General features: G+C 43.0%; 1 protein-coding gene across 5 annotated transcripts in view; it reads right to left on the bottom strand.

The window, feature by feature from the left end:
- The window catches only part of MAST2 (microtubule associated serine/threonine kinase 2), a 214,325-nt gene that overhangs the window by 15,212 nt on the left and 174,721 nt on the right, over positions 1-24,392 (bottom strand). For 4 of the 5 annotated variants that reach the window (XM_036255807.1, XM_036255809.1, XM_036255808.1 and 1 more), the window contains 5 exons: positions 18,549-18,624; positions 13,033-13,111; positions 10,231-10,385; positions 7,457-7,532; positions 4,779-4,988 (listed from right to left, as the gene is read on the bottom strand). In XM_036255807.1, coding sequence (XP_036111700.1) covers positions 4,779-4,988; positions 7,457-7,532; positions 10,231-10,385; positions 13,033-13,111; positions 18,549-18,624 — 596 coding nt within the window. The remainder of the gene's footprint in view (positions 1-4,778; positions 4,989-7,456; positions 7,533-10,230; positions 10,386-13,032; positions 13,112-18,548; positions 18,625-24,392) is intronic. The other variant, XM_036255811.1, reaches the window with a different exon arrangement.

The raw sequence follows: 24,392 nt of genomic DNA on the forward strand, positions 1-24,392 counted from the left end.
GTGGGCTGTGAGAGGGAGAAGGCTGTTCACTGGAAACCATGTGAGCTTTAGAGCTCTACATGACACCACGTAATGTCACACAGATACACTGCTTTACCAGCTCCTCCATCACTGAGCTTCACTTACCCTCTAGACGACAGCTTACAGGGTAACTCTCAATGGAACCTTCACTGATGTTCACTTTCCACCCCAGAAAAACAGTCAGGAATAGAAAGACCTCCAAGCAGGAGAGTGATGTGACTAGATAGGTGTTTTAGAAAGACCACTCTGGCCGGAGTGTGAATGGTACACTAAGGAGGGCAAGCCTGAAAGCAGGAAAACCCATTATTAGCAGGCGATTGCAATAGTGCAGATGAAAAAGGTGTAAATCCAGGCAGTAGGAATGGAGAGAAATGGACAGATTGGGGCCATTTCATCCACCACTTTGGAAGTAAGATGACCGAACAGACCTCGGGGTGGATGAGCAGGAACAGAAGGTAACTGCAACTATAATTTAGAGGAATTTCAGTGAACCCATAAACAAAATAGGAAATATAAGAAGATATGCAGTTTAGGTGAGGATAGGTAGAGAACATATTACATTTGGTTTTAGAGAAAAAGCAGGTAGGCAAAAAAGTAAGTTTTGCCTTTCTCTTTCTTATGGAAAGTGCTCTGCCTTCTAGGAGCCACATCTGTACTGCATGAATTCACCCACCCCCCACAACCAAGAGCTGACCAGTGTGGATTGCTCTCCTAGGAATTTAAAAATGGACAGAAAGACAGCTGTCACTATTAGTGTGGCAGAACCATATAATCTAATCTTGGGTAAAAAGGGATGGCTACATCTACCAGAGAGATAGAGAAATAGAAGCACAGAGAAAAACAGAGATGAAAGAGGAGGATGAATGCTTCCTGGGCTTTCAGAGGTTCTGGTTTCTAGTTCTGGACGCTTCCTAAGGCCTGGCTGCATTTCTGTCTTCAATTCTCCAAGACCCACCCCTTTTACAATTAGTTTCCCTTTCCTGCTTGAACTACTCTGAGTTAGCTTTCTATTACTTACAACGGAAGACTACTACCCAATCTGGAAAGTCAAAGTGGAAGAGTGCAATGATCAGCTGGAACACTGATCTGGAGATCAGGAGAAGAGGGAGGGAAGCGGCCACAGGTGGAGTCCTTGGCATGTGGATGACAGCTGAAGGTATGGAGTGGGAAAGGATGAAGAAAGGAGAAAGAGGAGGATGGATGCTCAGAATGGTGCCCTGTGGAACATCAGCATTTAAGAGATGGGCACAGAAGGGATTTGTAAAGGGGCAGCAAGACAGCACGACTGGAGAGAACGGAGTCATGACAGCCAGGGGGGAAAGGAGAGGTATTCATTGTGTAAAGTTCTGTAGAGAGCTAGAAAAAGATGTGGATTGAAAGAGGTCATAGGATTTGGCAATTGACCAATTAATTTCTTGGTGACTTTTGCATGAAATCGTTTTTGTGGGATGGTGGGAAGGGAAAGTAGAAGGTAGAAGATTGAGCAATGAATGGACTATAAGGAAAGAAAAACAGCATATGAAGACCATTTGGGAAAAAAACTGGCTGTGAAATGAAAAGAGAGGCTGGACACTTGGTGAAATCTTGTTTATTCTTTTAAGACTTAGCCCAAATATCAACTCTGTGAAACCTTATGTAAGTCCTCTTTCCCCCCCTACCCCCGCCCCTGCACACCCCCTGTTCTCCCAGCTGTTTGCTCATACCACATGGTACTATCATGTTGTCTATAATTACTTGCGTCTCTAGAGCTACACTGTAGGGCCTTGTGAATAGAGAGGCTGTCTTCTTTCTTTTTTCCTTCCCTTACATACTAAACCTTCCCTTACATACTAAACCTAGCACAATGCCTCTTACGTAGCAGGTGTTAGTCAATGTTTGTTGACTAAGTGTTTGAAAATGTATGATCTTAAGCTCTGGAATAAGACAAACCTGGGTTTGGGGTCTAGCTCTGCTATTTAAAAAATTAGTTACCTTGGGCTGACATCCCCTAAAGCTTCAGTTTTCTCATCTGTAGATTTAGGGAAAAATAATAGTACTTTTCTTTAGTATTGTTGTGAAGATTAAGTTGGATAATTAAATGAGATAATTTAGTGTCTAGCATGCATTAAGTGTTCTATAAATGATAGTAATTGTTTTTTTTCTTCTCTTTTTTTTTTGGTATGTGCCCCCAGCGGGAACTGAACCTGGGACTCTCTAGTCTGCAGGCCAATGCTCAAACTGCTGAGCCAAACCAGCCAGGGCAGTAATTATTATTTTAAATCTAAATCTTATTATATTATTTTTCAATTTAAAACCATTCAGTGACCCTGGCCAGTTTTGCTCAGTGGTTAGAGAATCGGCCTGCGGTCCAGAGAGACCCGGGTTTGGTTCCTGTTAAGGGCACGTATCTTGGTTGCAGTTTGTCCCCGGCCCTGGTTGGGTCGTGTGGGAGGCAGCCACTCGATGTGTCCCTTTCCCGTCGATGTTTCTCTCTTCCTCTCTCCCTCCCACTCTATCTGAACAAAAGATGAAATAAATGTCCTCGGGTGAGGATTTAAAAAAAACACCATTCAGTGATTCCCTACTGCCTTCATGTTTACACTCTAAACTCACAAGGCTCTTCAGCCTTTGCTGCCAATACCACCCCCCTATCCTCCAGTCTAACTCTTTAAATTCACCTACAACTCTGCCCTGCAGGTATCCTTCACTTTCGTCATGCCAGATTATTTTATCTGCAGTTCCTGGAATGCACCAAGTTCCTTTACACCTCTGAGAGGTTGTTTATATTGTTTCCTATGTCTACTGAACTCCTCCTACTTACTCATCAAGACTCAACTTTTCCTGAACTCTCCATGTAGCATTACTATATCATTCTCTGTGCTCAGAACTGACCTTTATTTGGTGCTCATCAATCACACTTACTATAATAAACACAAGTGAGATAATTCCACGGAGCATTCAGTGTACCGGCTGGCACACAGGACATTCAATAAATGGCAGTTATTATTTTTACTGTAAGGACATGTTGATAGGGCTGTAACCCCATTACCAGTAAATTCCTTGAGCTAGAACCTGCAGAGAACTTTTTCTACATTTTCAGGGCCCAGCAAATTAGGGAATAGATGATACACTGGCTCCATTTTCAGGGCTCTTCCTACTGCACCAAAAACCAATGCCCAGGAGCAATGAGTCTGGGAAAATGCCTGAAGGTTTTGGGCAGGGCTCTGACTGTAGCATTTCAGATCAACTATAGATGTACAAGCAACTTTGGAAGTCACACTGTGTTGATCCTTTACCTGATGCCACAAATCCCTGATTTCTATCCACTATTAGAGAACTGTTAGGAAGTTATCCTTGAACAGAAACAAATAGCTGCCAATGATTTTCATGAGACTTTAGCTTGCTAAGGTTATATTTATACAAAGGTTTAAATGTAAATATTCTTTTGAAGTCAGAAAATTTATTTTTGTAGAAGGAAGTATTTTCTCATCTATTAAATCAGAACCTTTCTCACTATAACGCTTGCTCACTGGGTTAGTATATGCCTTTTAGGCGACAGAAAAAAATCTGCTACCTATTATACATAAAAAATCAATACTTGACAGCAATAATCATAATCATCTTTAGTCATCCTTTCTCTATTTTTTTGTTAATTCTCACCCGAGGATATTTTTTCCATTGATTTTTAGAGATAGTGGAAGGGAAGGAGGGAGGGGGAGAAGAAACATTGATGTGAGAATGACATATTGATTGGTTGCCTCCAGCATGCTCCCGACTGGGGTGGGGATTGAATCAGCAACCCAGGCATGTGCCCTTGACTGGGAATCGCAGGCTGATTGCTTTAACCACTGAGTGACACCAGCCAGGGCTAGTCATCCTTTCTCTAGATTCAACTATTTCTTATATTAAAAAAATATTCCCTTTTTTAAGACTAATACACTGAAGTCCTGTTTGATCATTATCGTTGGGTTCTCAGCTCAGTTGGTACTCCAGAGCAAGGTCATGGGTAATAGGGGTCTGGACTGGGAAATACTCTACTAACATGAAGAGCCCTGAGAACATAGGAACATCTCTCACTGAAACTACTAATGGTGTAATATGGGGCAAATGTGATCTGAGAGGGAAGGCAACTGCCCACCTTATTGGAGAGACAACAGGAAAGTGAGCATGGAGCATGGAGCAGTGGTTAAGAACTCAGTGTCTGCTCTGATCTTAACCACTTCTGGATTACTTACCGTTAGCCTCCCAGAGACTTCACACTGGGGAGAATCAGGTCTCTTAACACTTAAATCTCCACTAAAGAACTTCTTACCATGCAAGCAGAATGTCAGAGAGAGAAAAACTCATAGAGCAAGCCGTGGGCCTGCTTTCCCTTGGCTGAGGAAAAACAGTCTGAAGGCTCTCCTTACACCAATATTTCTACTAGAAGAGAGCTACCCACAGCCATTGGGGCCACTCTTCGCCTTTGAGTTACAAATCTCCTAGTCAAATACTTAAGAATACTACCAATCAGGCAGAGTAACTGGAATTAGAAGAAGAAAGGACACACAGAACTGAGTTCTTTTGATAATAAACAGGCCTCCTCAGTAATGCAGAGACTGGGGAGGAACCTAAGTCCATCAGCACCATGCTTGAGGGTGGGCTCTGCACACTAGGCAAAGAGGTGCCAAGCAGGCTGAGAAGACTGGTAACCCTATTAATGCTTTAATCTTAGCTTGGGACTACTAATGCACTATCACATGGATGATTCACCAGAGTTCCAGCACAAGGACACTCACATCTTGCAGAAGTTTCTCTAAATTCTCTTGAAGTTCATAGAAGTACTGTGATGTAATGAGGCCACTCCGAGATTTATCCAGGCAGTCTCGGGCCATCTCAATCACTTGATGATGAATAAAGCTCAAGGCTCCATCTGCCAAGGGCAACACACTGTCTGGAGTGTTGCAGGAAATGAACTCTGCTAGACGCTCTTCCATTTGTGCAGTGGCCTGTGAATAAAAATAGGAAAAATGACACTTCCCTTCTAGTTCTAGCTCAGCTGGAGCTAAGCCCGAAGGACTCGGTAATAATCTAAGGATGGGCTCTGTGATCCTGGTTTCCTGATGTTGTATTTGGGGCACCTGATGACTGGAGACATAAGATCACCTTCAAGTCAAATCAAAATATTATAATCAAGTGCCTCTCCCACCTGGCCTTGTCCATCTCCTCCACTCCTTGGTGGGCATGCTCTTTTGCTCTAAGGACACTGAAGTGTTTGCTGTCCTTCTCCTTTATTATGCTGTTTCATGCCTCTATTTATGCTGTTCTGTGTGTGTAGCTTTTCACACTGCCATGACTGCCTGGCAAACTCCTATTATTCTTTCTAATCTCATTTCAAGCATCTTCTCTCCTCTGGGAAGCTTTTTATTCCTTCAGGCAAACTAGGGTTTCTTTCCTCTGTGCTTCTACAGGACCTCTCAACTGTCTAAACTTAGTGAATGGACACGGATGATTTCTAAACCTTCTTCTGAACTGGAAACCCCTTTAAGTCAGAGAAAGCGATTTATCACTTGACCTTAGGACCCAACTGAGCCAAGCAGATGTTCAGAGAATGTTTACTGAATGAATGAACCTGCCTGCTCACAGACCTGGATTCCCAGCAGAGCAGAATGGGAATCTGGCTCAGAAGCTTCTTGGGGACCTAACTGCACAGTCATGTCAAAATGACACATAGACATCAGTTAACAAGTCCTATCTGCCTATTTAGGACTTGACCTTCTTTCCTTTGCCACCAGATGGCAATTTCTGATTTCCAGTGTGTGTTTAGGGGTGTATATGTAAACACAGGCACACACACATATTATACACATACATACATATATGGTATGTATATGTGGAGAGAGTGAGAGAGCAAGAGAGAGGTGGGGGAGAGGAGTTGGGGCAGGGAGATGAAATGGGAAGAAATTTTAACACACTTTCTCTAACAAAACAGCTCGTTTACATGAATGACTTGGAGGCATGCACATCAATGCATGCTAGAATGCAATGCTAGAATGACAATACAACACCAAATATGTGAGGAGAAGGAAACGTGGGATGCATTTCTAAACACTACATACTCCAAAACTTCTTTATAAAAGACCAATCATAACAAAATGATTTCCTAGCTGTTCATTTTGTCCCTCTTCCTTGCTCTTATTCTTCAAGGCTAGACAGCAAAGACCACAGGGCACAGGGCAGCAGAAAAACAACAGCTAACACTTACTGAGTGCTCACTATGTCCTGGGCAGTTAGGAAAGTGTAATGTTCATTAATCTTCACAAATCCCCTATTAGATAGACACTCTTATTATCCCAAATTACAGGTGAGGCAAGTAAAGCTCAGTGAAGTTCAAGTCTCTGTCCAGGGTCATAAGCTAGTAAATGGTAGAAGCAGATTTGAACCCACTTAGTCTGGTTCCAGAATCTGTGCTCTCCTTTACCGCTGTGCTTCACTGTGTGTCAAGAGGGAAAGCACAAGGGCTTCACATCTTTTCCTAGGCCACCCATGTGTGTCCAGGAGACTCTCCCTGAGTCTAGAAAAAGGACACTCTCTAGAGGATCAGGGAACCACACACTGCAGACCCTAAATACAGATGAACAGGTAGACCCAGAGAGGTCCAAACAGATGAAGAAGGTTGAGGATGTCAGTGCCCTGGCTCTCTGTCAGACAGAGCTGGCTATGTGCTGCAGGAACAGGGCCCATCATTAGAAGGCTAGGTCAGACTGTATAGATATGTGGTGTTCAAAAAGAAATATAAATGGGAAGCAAGGTCCTAGTTCCACACACACAGAGGTTTATGGCCAAACTGCAGAGTTGTGAAGACCATTTCTCAATTATCTCAAGATAGTAACTAATTTCCTCCTTTAACATTTTCCTGCTTGAAAACACAAATGCAAATGTGAGTAGGCAACTCTGTATCTGTCTCCCACATTACCATTCCTTTTGGCCAACTTCCCACCAGTCCAGCAAACCTCCCTGTATATTCTCTAGTGCCCGGCAGTGAGATGCTGCTCATGAAATCTGCATGAATAAAGATGTTCTCAGAGTGCAAATCCCATTCTAGGGGAAGACTGACTAGTAGATCCTGATGTGCGCAGTGAGAAATAAGGTCTCCAGTTCTTTCCTTCGACATTAACACATGGTGGGATTTCTTTTTTTTGACATTTCCCTCTAGATACCTCTCCCTCTGGGGAGTGGAGAAATAGAGGCCCTACAAGTATAATCCCTAAGCTCCTAGTGCTCGCACCTTCCACTTCCCCAGTGGTCTGGAAGCCCTTGTGCTGGTATCCTCCTCCTCCTCCTGGTGCCTTTCTGCTCTTCTTCTTGATTACCACTGGAGACAGCATTCCATCCCCTCACCCGTCTTCCCACTGGGGCTGGCTATCAGAAGCCATCCTCGGAGGCATTGCCAGTCTCCTTTAACATGGATCCTTACCTTGGGGAATCTTTCTTTGTACACATGATTCATCATTATTATTTCACTGTCGAAGGAAACTGGGGACCGTCCAGGACTAAATAAGAAAGAAACAATTGTGTTACTTTAGTGCCATGGAACTTTCAAGAAAAAAACAGCCATCCCTGGAACCCCTGCCCTCTCACTGTCCCCAGTACCCACACAACCCCACCTTAATGAGTGCTGAGTTTGAGTCTTCCTTATTCCTGGAGCTGCTAGCACACCTTGTTCAGCTCAAAATGATGGAGCTAGGCTATCTTCCTAAAGGAAACCTGGCTTTTATAAGACCTCTGCCAGGGCCTGCAAAGGAGGAGACCAATCCTGAGCCCACTGTTAGCTTTCTTTTTTTTTTTTTTTTTTATCCTCACCCGAGGACATTTTTCCATTTTTTGCACAGATAGAGTGGGAGGGAGAGAGAGGAAGAGAGAGAGAGAGAGAGAAACATCGACGTGAAAGAGACACATCGAGTGGCTGCCACCCGCACGACCAACCAGGGCCGGGGACAAACTGCAACCGAGGTACATGCCCTTAGCGGGAACCGAACCCAGGTCTCTCCGGACCGCAGGCCGATGCTCTAACCGCTGAGCCAAACCGGCCAGGGCCCACTGATAGCTTTCTTAGGATGACCTCCCACAGAACAAAACTCTCTGGGTCTTCTTCACTTTGGCTAGTGAAGTCAGGTACACCCAGCATGTTCTAGGAATAAAGAAAAATCAAACTACCACCAAAACAACCAGAGGAAGACAGTGTATACCTCTATCTTTTTCCAAACAATGCAGCCAATAGAGATAACTCAGGCTCTGACCTAGGGGATGAATGAGGCTGATCCAACCTATAATAATGTGTTATAGGCCTGGGTCATCTAAATCTTCCCCTTTGGCCCATAAATCCTTTATATAGCCTTAAAGGATTTCAAAGTTAGAGCCACATAATTGAATGGATATTTGGGTTGTGCCCATTTTGGTGCCCCTGACATGTGATCCAAGCTAAGCTAGGTTCAGAACTGTTCTTCTCTGCCCTTTTTCCCTGAAGTGGGCCATGGTCTGCCTGCTGTATTGTTGCATGTTACCAAGTATTTTAAGAATAATACATACAGCAAGGATTTCCTTGAGATACTGTCCTCTCAATGTCAATTGGCTCAAAAGATACCCTTTATTCTGTGTGGATTGTCAAGAGCACCAAGATTCAGGTGTTCCTCTGTGTGAGACAAAGAAAGGCACTGGGATCCACACTCCACATTCACTCATTTGTATTTTTGATCCTTTTCACTTCAGTCCTAGCCATCTTCATCAATCCCTGAACTTGAACCAGGCTGTGCTCACCTTACTCCCTAACACTCACAGTGCCACCATTCCCTCAGCAGATTCTTCCTGGGAGGCATTGCTCCTTTGGGCCCTGACACTCAACATGTTAGCCAGAGTACTGTTTCCCAGAGACCGTGGGAAGCTGAGCTCAGTCATTAAAGCCATGCTTATTTTCACACAATTCAATATACAGATGATGTATTATAGAACTGTACATTTGAAACCTATATAATTTTATTAACTAGTGTCACCCCAATAAATTCAATAGAAAATCTTTAAAAAGCCACAGCCATTTAAATTTATGCCTTCTTTCTTAACCTAGAATTCTGAGAAGAGCCAATTTATCTAAGGCAGTGGTTCTCAACCTTCCTAATGCTGCAACCCTTTAATACAGTTCCTCATGTTGTATGTGGGTGTATCTGCACGTGGGCGGACCTGCCTGGAGATGGATAGAGGAGCGGTGTCTCAGTTCCTAAGACCATCGGAAATATGTGTTTTCCGATGGTCTTAGGCTACCCCTGTGAAAGGGTCGTTCGACCCCCAAAGGGACTGCGACCCACAGGTTGAGAACCGCTGATATGGAATTCACAAATAAATCAGCTGTTCAGGTATGGTTTAATGAGCTCAGGTCATTCACGGAAATGAGACAGAGTCAGATGGACATTGAACTCTGCTTCTGAAATGGGCTTCCTCTCCGAGACAGCCACAAGGAACTTTTTTAGCCGGTTTAGTTCATAAACCATGGGCCTCTGAAATTTGCATCCCAGTAACCATCAGAATGGATGCTATTACTCTCCTTTTACTGAGTGGACTCTAAAGTAAACTACTGCTAACTACTTTCAAAGGGAGAAAGAGGGGGACCACTTGACAGCATCATCAGGTATCTCTTGGGTTGGTGAAATGAGCTGTAGTCAATGCCAAAAAAGCTTGAGCTTGCCCTGGTTGGTTTGGTTCAGTGGTTAGAGTGTCAGCCCACGGACCAATGAGTTGCGGGTTCAATTCCGGCCAAGGGCACATACCTCGGTTGCGGTTCATCCCCGGCCCTGGTCAGGGTTGTGCGGGAAGCAACCAGTTGATGTGTCCCTCTTTCTTTCCCTCTCTCTCCCTCCTACTCTATCTGAAGATAAATAGAAAAATATCCTCAGGTGAGGATTAAAAAAAAAAAGCTTGAGCTTCACTTCACTTCAACCTGAGCCAATGTGCTAAGCCAGGGGTTTACAAACTATGGCCCAAAGACCAATCCTGGTCTACTGCTTGTTTTTGTAAATAAAGTTTACATAATGTCTGAGGATGTTTTCACACTACAACAGATTTAAATAGCTGCCATAGAGACTGCAAAGCCTAAATTAGTTACTATCTTTCCCTTTATAGAATAAACTTGCTGATGCCTGTGCTGTGCAAACTGGCTGAGCTCCACGGATCCTGGGTCTCAGTGAGCAGAGCACCTCTCACCTAAGGCTGCGGGAACGGGGCCGCATGGCTGGGGACTGCCTTCCCTCTTCGTCTGGTACACTCTCTGTGCTGAAATGCTTCGTCAAAAAGTGCAGCTCATCAGCTGTAGGCTGGAAAGGCAACTGGTGCAGCTTTTCCTGAGAGGAACATGATGACTAGAGGGGGAAACATGAAAAAACAACATTAAAGACATGTCTAAAGGGAGTCCAGGAATGAAGAACTGAAAAAGATCAGGGACATCCCAGTCAATGTAAACCCAAAGTCAACCCAAAGTAGGCATTCTTTCCATTGCTCCCTTTTAGCCTTCACTGTGCATTATCTTGTTCATCTCTACCCCTTCAGGCCAGCAGTCTTGAGAAAGCCTAGACACTAGAGTCCTTCACAAGCCTTGCAGAGAGTCAGACCCAGATGTTCGATGTGAGAGCACCACAACCACTTAGCAAGCCTCTTTAAGTGGCGAAAAACATTCTTGTGCATGGAGTCTTTGCTTTCAATGAAGCTTTTGGCTAGCTGGAATGGCAAGTAATTAATAAATCATGCTTTCTGGCTTAGGAAGTTTGTATGCCCAGGTTACAAATGATAACCTCTTAAGTTTTTCTTTCCACAACCTTGGGACAGCCCTCAGGATGGTTCAGCAATGCTTCTTTTGGCTGTTATCCAGAGGACAACTGGCTTTGCTGAGGCTGTGAAGGTTGTGCCCAGACTGTAGGGACACCAGTAAGTAAGAAAATCCAGCAGGAAAGAAAATGACTTTTAGATCTACATTACGTTTAGATTTCTAAAAGATTAGACTTGACCTGAAAACAATTAAGAATTATAAGCACTGGCCCTAGCTGGTGTGGCTCAGTTGATTAGAGCATTGTCCCGTATACCAAAAGGTGGAGGGTTCAATTCCTGGTCAGGGCACGTGCAGTAGGCAACCGACTGATGTTTCTCTCTCACATCGATTTCTCTCTCTCTCTCTCTCTCTCTCTCTCTGTTTCTTCCCTCTAAAAATAAAAAAAAATAATTCTAAACATTGCCCAATGACCGGGACTTCAGACAAGAGCCCACTGCCAATCACAATAGACCACTGAGGGAGTGAGCTGCGCTACTACAGGCATTGTACTGACGTAGCCATTGCTGCGGCAGCCCCCTTCAGTGCCAGGATTAGTGAACTCTCCCTTCACTTGACAAGACTGGCTAAGAGACTAGGCAAGTCTAGCACCATTGGCTCAATTTCTGTTCACCAAATGATAGAGGATCTGGGGTTGAAATATCTAAATCCATTTAGAGTAAGAACTGCAGCACCAGTAAGAACTGAGAGAACTCTGTTGCCAGTGTAAGCCTCAACGTTAAGTGAGAAATCAGATTTTGGCAGGGGAGCTAACAGTGTACACTTCTCTCATGGAACACTATAATACATAAAGTTGTGAACAGCCAGTGAAAGGTTTCCATAGGGCTCTGTCTTGTTCACATTTTTATAAATGATTTGGATAGAAATTGCAAAAGTATCCTCTCCCAACTGCAGCTAACATAAAGCAAAACTGGTAAAGCTAGAGCAATAAGATGAGTCTATTAAAAATTATTGAACAGAATATATATATACATATTTAATATATATGACTCTTACCTTGGGTCTAAAACATCACCTGTTTGAATAAAGGATTATGAGGAAAGGGGTATTTAATAAGGAAAGATCTGAAGCTTAACAACTGTGAAAAGACCAATGAGATCTTTGGATTGAAAGTCATATCAACATCAAGGGGGGGAAATGATACTCCTTTTACCTGCTTAGAATTCATGAATACAGACAAACTGAGAAGACCTAAAGAATGATAGAAGACATGAGGAATGGGTCATCCAAGCCATGGCCTGATTTTACATGGTTTACAAAGCCTAAAATACTTACTATTGGTCACTTTACAAAAAAAGTTTGCCAACCTTGTCATCCTGGCTTCAATTAAGAGTTGTTTAATGAGGAAGACTCATTTTAGGGTCCACTGTGCATAGTAGCATTTAGGACATTTGTTGTGCATTTAGGCTAAAATCTCTAAAAGAAACATCATAATGTTTTTTTGCCAAGACACATAAAATTTAAATATCAAATAACAATTATCCTTCTGTTCTTGTTTTTTTTTTTTTTTTTTTTTTTATGGTATGTGCCCTTAGCGGAAACCGAACCCGGGACTCTCTGGTCCGCAGGCTGATGCTCAACCGCTGAGCCAAACTGGCCAGGGCTTGTTTTTTTTTTCTAAAAGGGCTGGAGAGCACGCGGGGGTCTCGAACCACCCTTGCAGACAAGAGTGGTTAGTGAACTGAAAGTTTGATGTGAAGGAACTGCTGAGCTAAAGCCAGACCTCTTCCCTTCTTTTTTTAAAAGAAAAGGTGAAAAAGGAAGAAGAGGGTCTACCAGGCCTTTGAGACATCTAAGGAGTTATCTGCCGTTAGTTGCAGTCCTAGAAATAAAATGCAGAGAATAGGGGAACCATACTTAGGAGTCCCACTGCCTGGCCTCATTAGCAAAACAAAACTACATCCTCAAGCCCTCCTCTGATTCCACTAGGAATAACTGATGCCCAGAGAATATGCTAGCTAATTCTTTCCAATGGCATTTTTATTTTTAAATGGATCTGGCTATGGCTGTAAAGGGCCACCAGCTCTCTGTCCTACTCAGCCTCATTCCTAAGCAACCTCTTCATGTTTGGCTTTAGAGGAAAAGTTGAGAACTGCTCTGCAACACTGTAGAAATAGACAGCAATAACCTGTTGGGAAGCATTTCCTAAGGGTGAAGGAGGTACAGCCACAGATTTGGCTACTTACTGAGACAGTTGAGCTAGGAGTGTTGGTTCCATAGCCTGAAGAGGGTAAAGAGGCCAAAGACCAGCGCCGTCCATCGGTCCTGTGTAAGAAAAGACTATTAGGCAGTTTCTACAGGACCCTACCCTGAGCCTAGGACCTGCCTGCCTTTCCATCAGCATTGCTTTGGGCAGTTGGTTCACTTCCTTGTCTCAAGACAGCACTGTTCAGTCCAACACTTGCTTTTATCTCTCTCTCCTACATGGGCCTCCTGTATGTTTTCTACTGCAAAGACAGACATGTCTGATTATAAAGGAGTTCATGACTTTGATTACTCTGATAACAGATGAGAACATCTCTTATGCAATACTGTCGTTTTGGAATAAAAATCTTTAAACTTGCAACTTACTCATTTTTAGAGAAGCAATGACAGAGGACACCTGCTAAAGGCATCATCACAAGAAGAGAAATGCCACTGAAATGCATTTATTTCCTCTTTTGAAGGCTCCATGTGAAGGCCTCTTTGGTCTTCCCTAGGCCACTGGGTTGACAACCAGGAAGATGTGGACCATCATCTGGGTCTCAGTATGAATCAACTGACAGCGAATAGTCAGTCAAAGGCTACCTAGGATCAGTGGGACCCACAAAAACCAGTCTTTGAGAATGTTTGCCAAAAGTGACAGTAACTTATGAAATAGGAGTGAGGTGGCATAGCCTTGGCTGCACATGAGATTTTGGGGGCAGGCTTCCTGCTGCTCCTAGGAGAATGCACCCTTAAGCTCTCATCACAGAGAAGCAGTTATGCGCTTTGCTGTAAAAAAGAAAGATCTCCCTGGCCGGTTTGGCTCAGCGGTTAGAGCGTTGGCCTGCGGTCCGGAGAGACCCTGGTTCGGTTCCCGCTAAGGGCAAGTACTTCGGTTGCAGTTTGTCCCCAACCCTGGTTGGTCGTGCGGGTGGCAGCCACTCGATGTGTCCCTTTCACATCGATGTTTCTCTCTCTCTCTCTCTCTCTCTCTCTCTCTCTCTCTCTCTCTCTCCCTCTCTCTCCCTCCCACTCTATCTATACAAAAATTGGAAAAGTGTCCTCAGTTGAGGATAAAAAAAAGAAAGATCAAGCAGGTATCTGGCTTGAAGCTTTTATAACACAAACAAATGATTCTTTCCTGGACTGTAGCTGTGCTGGAACAAGTGTTCTTTCTTGTGGAGCTTGGGGATACAGCCTACTCTGGTTGAAGTCAAAGAAAAACTTTTTTGCTGCTACCCACAGAACTTTAGAACATTAGAAATGGAGGACCTTTAGAAGTTAAATTCAATTAATCTCAATCTTCAGAGAAAACACTAAGACCCAGAGGTTTGGGTGATTTGTTCCAGGCTTCACAGTTAAGGGGAATGGAGGGAGAAAGGGAGAGGAGGAAGAAGAAAAAAAATGGAATCAAGCTGACTAGGACTTCTCCTTTTGAAGTACTCCTCTCTACTCCCACCAATACCTAGCTGCTTTTCCTACTATGTTCTGAAAGGGGACGACAGCCCAGGGTACCATGCCACATGCATGACTCAAACTTCATGCCATCCAGGCAGCCAGCTCTGCTGGAACCTAGTCTCTGAGGCAAAGAAATGTTCAGGAGACTGCTCAAACGTCATGTTCTTTCTGACCTCTTTGTTGGGTCCTGGGAGCTCTACACAAGAAAGTAGGTCAATTCCAGGAAAACAGAGCTGAGCTCGGGGAGAGTTTCCCAAACCCTTCTCAAGGATACTTTTTCACGGGTGACTTTTCCTCCTATAGTTAGAAATAGAAACCAATTGCATGGCAACCATTTTTCTGTAAACTGAAGAGCAGGGACCACTAGAGCCAGAAAGAAACGCCACTATAGGATGCCTTCATTTCCTCTGCCTGGTCATCACACTGGGTGACAAAGGAAAGTTGTGGGGATGAGGGTGACTTGTCCCCAGAGCTCAGAAGCTGTAAACTATTTAGCAAATCCTGCTTCCAAGCATATGAGCTCTGAGCCTTGGTTCCAGCAGGCAGAGGGGGTTCTCTTAGAGTCTCTCTGCTAGTTACGAAAGGCCAAATGTTTCTACCTACAGTCAGAGAAGACTCATCACAACCAGTTCTCACCAAGCACAAAAACAGTTTGTCTGGCCATGCATAGCAGTTTCCCAGCCCCTTGCCCCATCACGTCCTCTATTACCTGTCTGCCCTGTGGCCATGGCTGTAGTGAAAAGACATACATTATAGTGAGACTCAAAGGGAACCAGACAGACTGATCTGTTTGGCTCCTGGCATTTGGTTGAGCTTGGCAAAGGCAAACATGTTTATAAACTTGTGTAGTCTGAAGTAAAATTGTAGGACTGATGGGTCTATCCCTAGCATGTCATTTAAATCTGTTTTTTGTGTGATATTCTAAACAAATGTGATCCTGTAAGGCCCAAGCCTGACCTCAGTAATCTAGGAAAGACAATTACCAAGTAGTTTGTTGGCAGAGTTGAAATCCTCCTCTCCAATCCCACCAATACCTAGATGCTTTTCCTACTAAATCCTATAAGGGGATGGCCCAGGGTTCCACGTTCCATGCATATGACTCAAACTTCATGCCACCTAACACAGACCTGTTTAGATCTCAGTGGTAATACCAGGACCCAAAGCCCCCTGGCTGATCCTACTCCTAAAGCTCAGGGAATGAAGCAGATACAAGAGCACCAATGGAACATGCTATTCATCTGCCTGAAAAGGTCTACATACCTGTGTCATCATTCCTAACATGGCAGGCTCTTTCTTAGCCTTTGGGTCTTAGCTTAAAAGTCAATCCTCCAGAGAGGCCTTATATGACCACCCAGTATAGATTCTCCAGCCCCATTCCCTTCCTATACTTTCATGTAGCTTCCTGTCCTTTCCCTCCATGGTACTTGTCACAGTTTTTAATTATGTATTTATTTGTTTGTTTCCTTATTCATTATTCTTCCCCATCACTCATCCAATCAACAAGCACTGATTGAGTGGTCATTATATACCAGGAGACACATTTTCCAACATATTAAGGTATCTCTATTAAAGGTATTTTGATGCTCTGGCCAGTTTGGTTCAGCGGTTAGAGCGTTGGCCTGCGGTCCAGAGAGACCCAGGTTCAGTTCCTGCTAAGGGCACATACCTCGGTTGCAGTTTGTCCCCGGCCCCAGTTGGGGTCATGTGGGTGGTAGCCACTCGATGTGTCTCTCTCACATCGATGTTTCTCTCTCTCTCTCTTTTCCTCTCTCTCCCTCCCACTCTATCTGAGCAAAAAATGGGAAAATGTCCTTGGGTGAGGATAAAAAAAAAAGGTACTTTGAGTCCAGCTGGTGTGGCTCAGTGGTTGAGCGTCGACCCATGCACCAAGAGGTCGCCGGTTTGATTCCTGGTCAGGGCACATGCCCAGGTTGTGGGCCAGATCCCTAGTGGGGAACATGCAGGAGGCGGCCAATCCATGTTCTCTCTCATCGATGTTTCTCTCTCTCCTTCTCTAAAAAAAAATCAATAAAGGAAAAAAAATAAAGGTACTTTGATTCTAGTTGAGGGAAAATAAGAAAATATCAGGTATTGAAAAGTACTAGCTTGAAAATAAAAATGGATGATTTGGTGGAGAATGATGAGAGGGTTCCTTTATATTGCATGGTTAGGGAAGGCCTGTCTGAGGAGTTGACATTTAAGATGAGAAATGAAAGACAAGAATTAGTTAACTAGGTGAATATCTGAGGGAACAGCATTCCTTAAGAAAGGAATAACTACACAGACTCTATTAAGTCTACTATGTTTCAAGAAAGTAGGGGTTATGTCTATTTTGCTACCACTATATAACTAAATACCCAGAATAATGCCTGGGTATACTAGGTGCTCAGTAAATATTTAATGAATGAATAGGAAATGACTCAGTGCCTCTTACAGAGATCAATCACAGGCCTTGCTGTCCCTGTTCATACCCAATTTGAGGTTACAGTTCACATATAGTCAAGGCAGGAAGTTTGGGATAAGTAAGACTTTCCAGCTGGGCTAGAAAAACAAATGCACCAGTACAGCATATTCCTACACTGTTAAGTGTTCCTGCTTGGATCCTTGGTTAACTAATTAGAAGTTACACAGGGTAGGAGAGACCAGTCCTTAAGACTAACTCAGATTATATTTATTTAAAATAAGGTAACTGGCTCAGAAGGGGCACCCAAATCAGCCATCAGACTTCTCCCAAACATCATGTCTTTTCAGCTACATAGAACCCTAAAGAGGAAGGAGGTGGATTGATTCTGGGTTGTCATTTGAATAGTGAGTTAATGCTATTTCAAGGAATATGCTCTTTTTCTGTTATCTCTTTAAAAAGTAGTCTAAGTATAAAAGATTGGGTCAAGCTGTATATTCATCATTCTCTATTCATTATTATCTGTTTAGTATACATGTTTATTTTTCCAAATCTAGAGCCATGATTTTCTGAAGGTCTTAATGCCAGAGACTGACTCTATCCAAGAATATTTTTTAAATAAAAAATAAAATCCAAGAACATGAACTTTGCCAAGAAATAATTTTAGAAAATGTTCTGAAAAGTAAATAATTTGTATATGGAGCCTTAGTATATGGCTGGGATGGACTCATTTCAGTCAGCTTGGTATTTCTCCAGAGGCCAGGTGATACCTTGGCAATGGGCTGAGCTGTCAGGATTGCTATCATGTGCCAGAGATAAATTTATACCATTCCCAGAGACTTGAAATATGAGAAGGAATATAAGGACGGCTCTGTAATACAACAAATCTTTCTAAATGAATGGGATGGTAAGTGAAGACCTGATAGTCTGTCTCTCTCTCTTTTTCAATCCTCACCCGAGGACATTTTCGCATTTATCTTCAGATAGAGCGAGAGGGAGAGAGGGAAGAAGAGAGAGAGAGAGAGAAACATTGATGTGAGAGAGACACATCGACTGGTTGCCACCCACACGACCCCAATTGGGGCCGGGGACAAACTGCAATCAAAGTTCGTACCCTTAGTGGGAACCCAACCTGGGACTCTCCGGTCCTCAGGCTGATGTTCTAACCTCTGAGCCAAACTGGCCAGGGCCTGGTAGTCTCTTTATCCCCAAGGAGAGGAGGCATACAAGGCCTCTTCCAGCTCCTTGAAACTGGCTCAGTTAGAAGAGTAAAAATATAACTTTGGGTCCTCCTGGGAAAAGAATCCATTTTCTTTCTTTTTGATCATGCTAGAAATAGCTCTCAATCAAGATTATAATGTTTTAACACACCCTTTAAGAAACCAGGAACTTGGGCTTAGAATTATCAATACGAATGCATGCCTAATGTCTCCTTGCCCATTCAAACATTCAAATGCAAATACCCAGAGCATATACCATTCCCAGAGACTTGAAAGCAAAACTTGAACCCGAGTGAGGAAAGCAAGGAAAGAATTTTGGTGGTTGGTATCCCAAAACACACTTGGAAGGGCAGTGCCTCAAAGGAGGGAGCTGACATCAAATGACCTTCACCAAAGTGCCACATACACTAGTCACACAGGAGGTTTTCTATCAACTTACCTACGGGCAGGAACAAAGGAAAAGTGAGCAGGTGCATTTGGAGAGAAATTCCGGGGGCTGTCCAAAGGACTGTTACCTGTGGATGGGGGAAGGAAAATAAATTCGTTGTGAGGTTTGCTTCTGAGGAAGATTAAGAAAACCTTTAGGGCCCAGCTGGTGTGGCTCAGTAGTTGAACAGTAACTCATGCACCAAGAGGTCATTGGTTCGATTCCTGGTCAGGGCACATGCCCAGGTTGTGGGCCCGGTCCTCAGTAGGGGGCATGCAGAAGGTGGCCAATCGATGTTCTCTCTCATTGATGTTTCTACTTCTCTCTCTCCCTCTCTCTTCCTCTCTCTCTCAAATCAATAAAGAAATAAATAAAAGAGAAAACTTTTAGGGAAGAAATCTTCCCCTATCATCAGCAATTAGCACATATGGTTATTTTTTCAGGCTCACTATTAGTTTAATGATTCTCTCTTTGTAAAAGTTTGGCAGCCCAGGTTTCTCCCTTGTTCCAAGTTTAAACATTTTTGTTTCCCAGCCCTGGCCGGTTTGGCTCAGTGGTTAGAGCGTCGGCCTGCTGTCCAGGGAGACCTGGATTCGGTTCCCACTAAGGGCACGTACCTCGGTTGCAGTTTGTCCCCGGCCCTGGTTGGTCGTGCGGGTGGCAGCTGCTCGATGTGTCCCTTTCACATCGATGTTTCTCTCTCTCTCTCTTCCTCTCTCTCCCTCCCACTCTATCTGAACAAAAAAATGGAAAAAAGTGTCCTTGGGTAAGGATAAAAAAATAGAAAAAATAAATAAAATAAATAGACATCTTTATTTCCCAGTCACCCAGTCTAGATCTACTAGCAACTTGCCAATTTTCCTGCCCTCCTAGGAACACCTCTAGTTCCAATATGTCTAGTTGAGTTAACCCAAATTTCAAAAGGCTTGAAGAACGCATTCAGTACAGATGGAATAGCTAAATGCTCAAACATTTCTCAAAGGGCAACAGGACTCCTGGTCCAAAAGTCTCTTGCACATATATCTCTGCACACTGCATCCAAGGGGCTAACAGAGAAATGTGTGTGCTTAAGGGACAATGAAATTCTCAGGTGGGAACTTAGGATAGCAGTGTTTTTAAAAACAGTCCATACACAAGGCCCCCAAGTCTTATAAAGCATGCCCAACCTCCTCATGGTATAGAAATTACCCCCATCAATTTATTAGTTTTCACATGTTCCCTGTAACTTGCTAACTTACAGCTCAGAAGCTTTGAACAAAACTATGTGTTTACCTTTGCACTAATCGCAACAGCCCTCGAACCCCAGTCTGCCATACTACTCTGGTCTAACTTCCAGCCAGAAGCTGGTTATTAGAAGTCCCTAACTGGCGGATGCTATCAACGTATTTCTATCCAAAAGGCCATGCCAGATTATGCGCCATACTCCATAATGTGCTGACCACTCAGCCAATCTCTGGCCACCTGTGCTCAACTCTGTGAATCAACACTGGCCATGAGAAATTGCAGCTACCCAGGGGCCTGGTAGTTCAGCATGCCTTGGATTTTTCTTTGACAGTTTGTTTACTGTATAGGATATAGATGTTTCAAGATGCCATGAAGCTGCCCAACTGTTTACCATTTTCTCCATCCAACAGGGTAGCACTTAATGTTTTTCTGTACTGATAAAAAAAAACAACCAGCCTCTCAAACAATGCCCAACAACCCTATGCAGCAACTCTGTATCAATTTATATATAAAGTACTCTTTGGGATAACTAATTAGGAAGGGGCATTTTCAGCTTTCAGTCATCACCTTGACGAGACCCTTAGTGCACAACCTTTGAAGTAGATCTTCTCTCAACCTAGTACCAACTATAGGTTTTCCATCTGTGGGTCTAGGCCTATGTCCTATGATCTATTTCCATCTTCTATATAGCACAAGCCACCAAAGTGCAAGAGAAGTGATTTAGAGTAGTTGTTTTGCTAGCTAAGACTTAATAAGGATAAGGCCTCCTCGGAATTATCAAGGCCTTTTAAAAAATAGATTATTTTAAACAGTGTCATCTCAAGGACTAATTAACACATACCCTCATTTTGACTCTTGACATGTAAAGCTAGACACCCTTTGTTGGTTCCCAAAACTACCCAGGCAAAAGCCTCAAGGAAATCCTGGACATGGCTTTCCTACAATGACTGGCCTTCCAAGGACCAGGTGTGGTACTGGTTAGAGGGTAGAATATGAAGAATCTTCCAGGTGCTTACAGTAAAGCAAGGGATTCATAGAATATACATATGTCACATAATTAACACTAACAGAAAAACAGCTGCAAAAACAAAAAACAAAAAAAACCCAAAACACATACAGAACATCAATAAGTTGTAAAACAACTTCAAGCAGCCTAATAACCTTAAAAAAGAAGAGAGTGGCCCTGGCCAATGTTGCTCAGTGGGTAGAGCACTGGCCCACGTACCAAAGAGTTGTGGGTTCGATTCCTGGTCAAGGGCATGTACCTGGGTGATCCCTGGCCCCAGTCGGGGCATGTGAGGGAGGCAACTAATTGATGAGTCTCTCTTATCAATGTCTCTCTTTCTTTTTCTCTTCCCCCTTCCAACCTCCCTCCTGCTCTCTCTAAATATCCATGGAAAAAATATCCTCGGGTGAGGATTAACAACAACAACAACAACAAAAACAGAAAAGAGAGTGGAAAATACATATTTGAAGAAATAATGGCTGATAATTTTTCAAATTTGATAGAAAAGGACCTAACTATAAACCCAAATATCCAAGTTTCTCCAAGAACCCTAAGTATGCCCTGGCCAGTTTGGCTCAGCATTTAGAGCATCGGCCCACGGACCAGAGAGTCCTGGGTTCGGTTCCTGCTAAGGGCACATACCTCGGTTGCAGTTTGTCCCTGGCCCCAGTTGGGGTCATGTGGGTGGCAACCACTTGATGTGTCTCTGTCACATCTATGTTTCTCTCTCTTCCTCCTGCTCTATCTGAAGAAAAATGCAAAAGTGTCCTCGGGTGAGGAGGATAAAATAAAACAAACAAACAAATAAACAACAACAAAAAAACCCTAAGTATAAGAAAGAGGAAGAAAATTATACCAAAGCACATTATATTCAAATTGTTCAAAACTCACTGGAAGGAATAAACAGTAGGTTGGATGAAGCAGAGGACTGAATCGGCAATTTGGAAGACAAGTAAGACAAAAACATCCAATAAGAGCAGTAAAAAGAAAAAAATGATGATAGTTTAAGTAACTTGGAACAATATGAATCATAGCATGACAATATCTGCATCAAAGGGGTACCAGAAGGAGAAGAGAGAGAGCAAGGGATCAAGAATGTATTTGAAGAAATAATGACCAAAAACTTCCCTAACCTGGTGAAGAAAAAGACATAGAAATCCAGGAAGCGCAGAGAATTCCAAACAAAATGAATACAAAGAGGCCCATACCAAGACACATCATAATTAAAATGGCAAAGGTTAAAGACAAAGAGAGAATCTTCAAAGAAGCAAGACAGCCCTGGCTGGTTTGGCTCAGCAGTTGGAGCGTTGGCCTGTGGACCAAAGAGTTGCGGGTTCGATTCCAGTCAAGGGCACATACCTCAGTTGCAGTTTGGTCCCCAGACCTGATCGGGGTCATGCGGGAGGCAGCCAATAGATGTGTCTCTCTCACATCAATGTTTCTCTCTCTCTCACTCCCTCCCTCCCACTCTGTCTGAAAATAGATAAAAAAAAAAAAAGAAAAAGAAGAAGCAAGAGAAAAGCAGTTGATTATCTATAAGGGAGCTCCCATAAGACTGTCAACAGAAACATTTCAGGCTAAAAGGGACTGGCATGAAATATCCTAAGTGGTGAAAAGCAAGAATTTCCAACCAGACTACCTTACTGAGCAAGGCTATTCTTTAAAATTGAAGGAGATGCCCAACTGGTGTGGCTCAGTGGATGGAGTGTCATCCCATGGACTGAGAGGCCTTGGTTTAACTCCTGGTTGGGAGGCACATGCCTGGGTTACAGCCTCAATTCCCAGTAGGAGGCATGCAGGAGGCAGCCAATCAATGTTTCTCTCTCACAATGATGTTTTTATCTCTCTCTCTAAAAAATCAATAAAATATATTTTAATATATATATGTTTATCCTCACTCAGGACTTTTATTCCCATTTATCTTCAGATAGAGCGGGAGGGAGAAAGGCAGAAAGAGAGAGAGAAACATTGATGTGAGAGAGACACATCAAGTGATAGCCACCCACACAACCCCAACTGGGGCCAGGGACAAACTGCAACCGAGGTGCATGCCCCTAGTGGGAACCGAACACAGGTCTCTCTGGTCCACAAGCCAATGTTCCAACTCCTGGGCCAAACCGGCCAGGACAATAAAATATATTTAAAAAAAATAAACAAATAAAATTGAAGGAGAGAGCTCCCCAGACAAGAAAAATCCAAAGTAGTTTGTTACCACCAAAACAGTATTACAAAAAATGTTAAAGGGCCCGCTTTAAGAAGTCTAAGAACAACAAAAAGAAAAAAAACACACACACAAAGAAACAGAGTTAAAAGAATAAAATGGCCCTGGCCAGTTTGGCTCAGCGGTTGGAGTGTCGGCCTGCAGTACAGAGAGACCCGGGTTCGGTTCCCGCTAAGGGCACGTACCTCGGTTGCAGTTTGTCCCCCGCCCTGGTTGGTCGTGCGGGTGGCAGCCACTCGATGTGTCCCTTCACATCGATGTTTCTCTCTCTCTCTCTTCCTTTCTCTCCCTCCCACTCTATCTGAACAAAAAATGGAAAAATGTCCTCAGATGAGGATAAAAAAAAAAATTAAAAAAAAAGAATAAAATGGCAATAAATATGTACCTATGAATAATCACTTTAAATGTAAATGGCTTAAATGCTCCAATGAAAAGATATAGAGTAGCTTAGTGAACAAGAAAACAAGACTATATAAATGCTATTTACAAGAGACCCATCTCAGAATGAAAGATACACACAGACTAAAAGTAAAGAGATGGAAAAATATAATTCATGCAAATGAAAACTCAGGTAGCAATACTTATATCTGACAAAATAGACTTAAAAATTTTTTTCTTCATTGATTTTAAAGAGAGAGCAAGGAAGAGAAAGAAAGAGAGAGAGAAACATCAATGAGAGAAAACACTGATTTGCCACCTCCTGCATGCCCCCCCACTGGGCATTGGGCCCACAACCTGGGCATGTGCCATGATCAGGAATCGAACTGGTGACCTCTTGGTGCATGGGTCAACACTCAACCACTAAGCCACACACCCGGGCTTAAAAAATAAGACTTTAAAACAAAAACTATAATAAGAGACAAAGAAGGACACTACATGATGATAAAGAAAGAAATTAAACAAGAAGATATAACCCTTGTAAACATTTATGCACCCAACAAAGGAGTGCCTAAATATATAAAGCAAATCTTGATGGACATAAAGGAAGAGATCAACAGTAATACAATTATAGTAGGGGATTTTAACACCCATTGACATCAATGGATATATCTTCCAGACAGAAAATCAACAAGGAAACAAGCTGCCTTAAATGACACACTAGATCAGATGGATTTAATTGCTACCTTCAGAGGATTTCACCCTAAAGCAGCAGAATATACATTCTTTTCAAGTTTAAATGGAACATTTTCTAGGGTAGACCACAATTTAGGGCACAAACAAGTCTCAATAAATTTAAGAAGACTGAAATCATATCAAGCATCTACTTTGACCATAATGGTATGAAACTAGAAACCAATTACAAGAGAAAAATGGGAAAAATCCCTGGTCAGTTTGGCTAAGTGATTAGAGCATCGCCCTGCAGACCAAAGGATCTCAGGTTTGATTCTGGTCAAGGGCACATACC

The sequence above is a fragment of the Molossus molossus genome, unplaced genomic scaffold, assembly GCF_014108415.1.
Source record: "Molossus molossus isolate mMolMol1 unplaced genomic scaffold, mMolMol1.p scaffold_m16_p_12, whole genome shotgun sequence".
In the NCBI taxonomy this organism is placed as follows: Eukaryota; Metazoa; Chordata; class Mammalia; order Chiroptera; family Molossidae; genus Molossus; species Molossus molossus.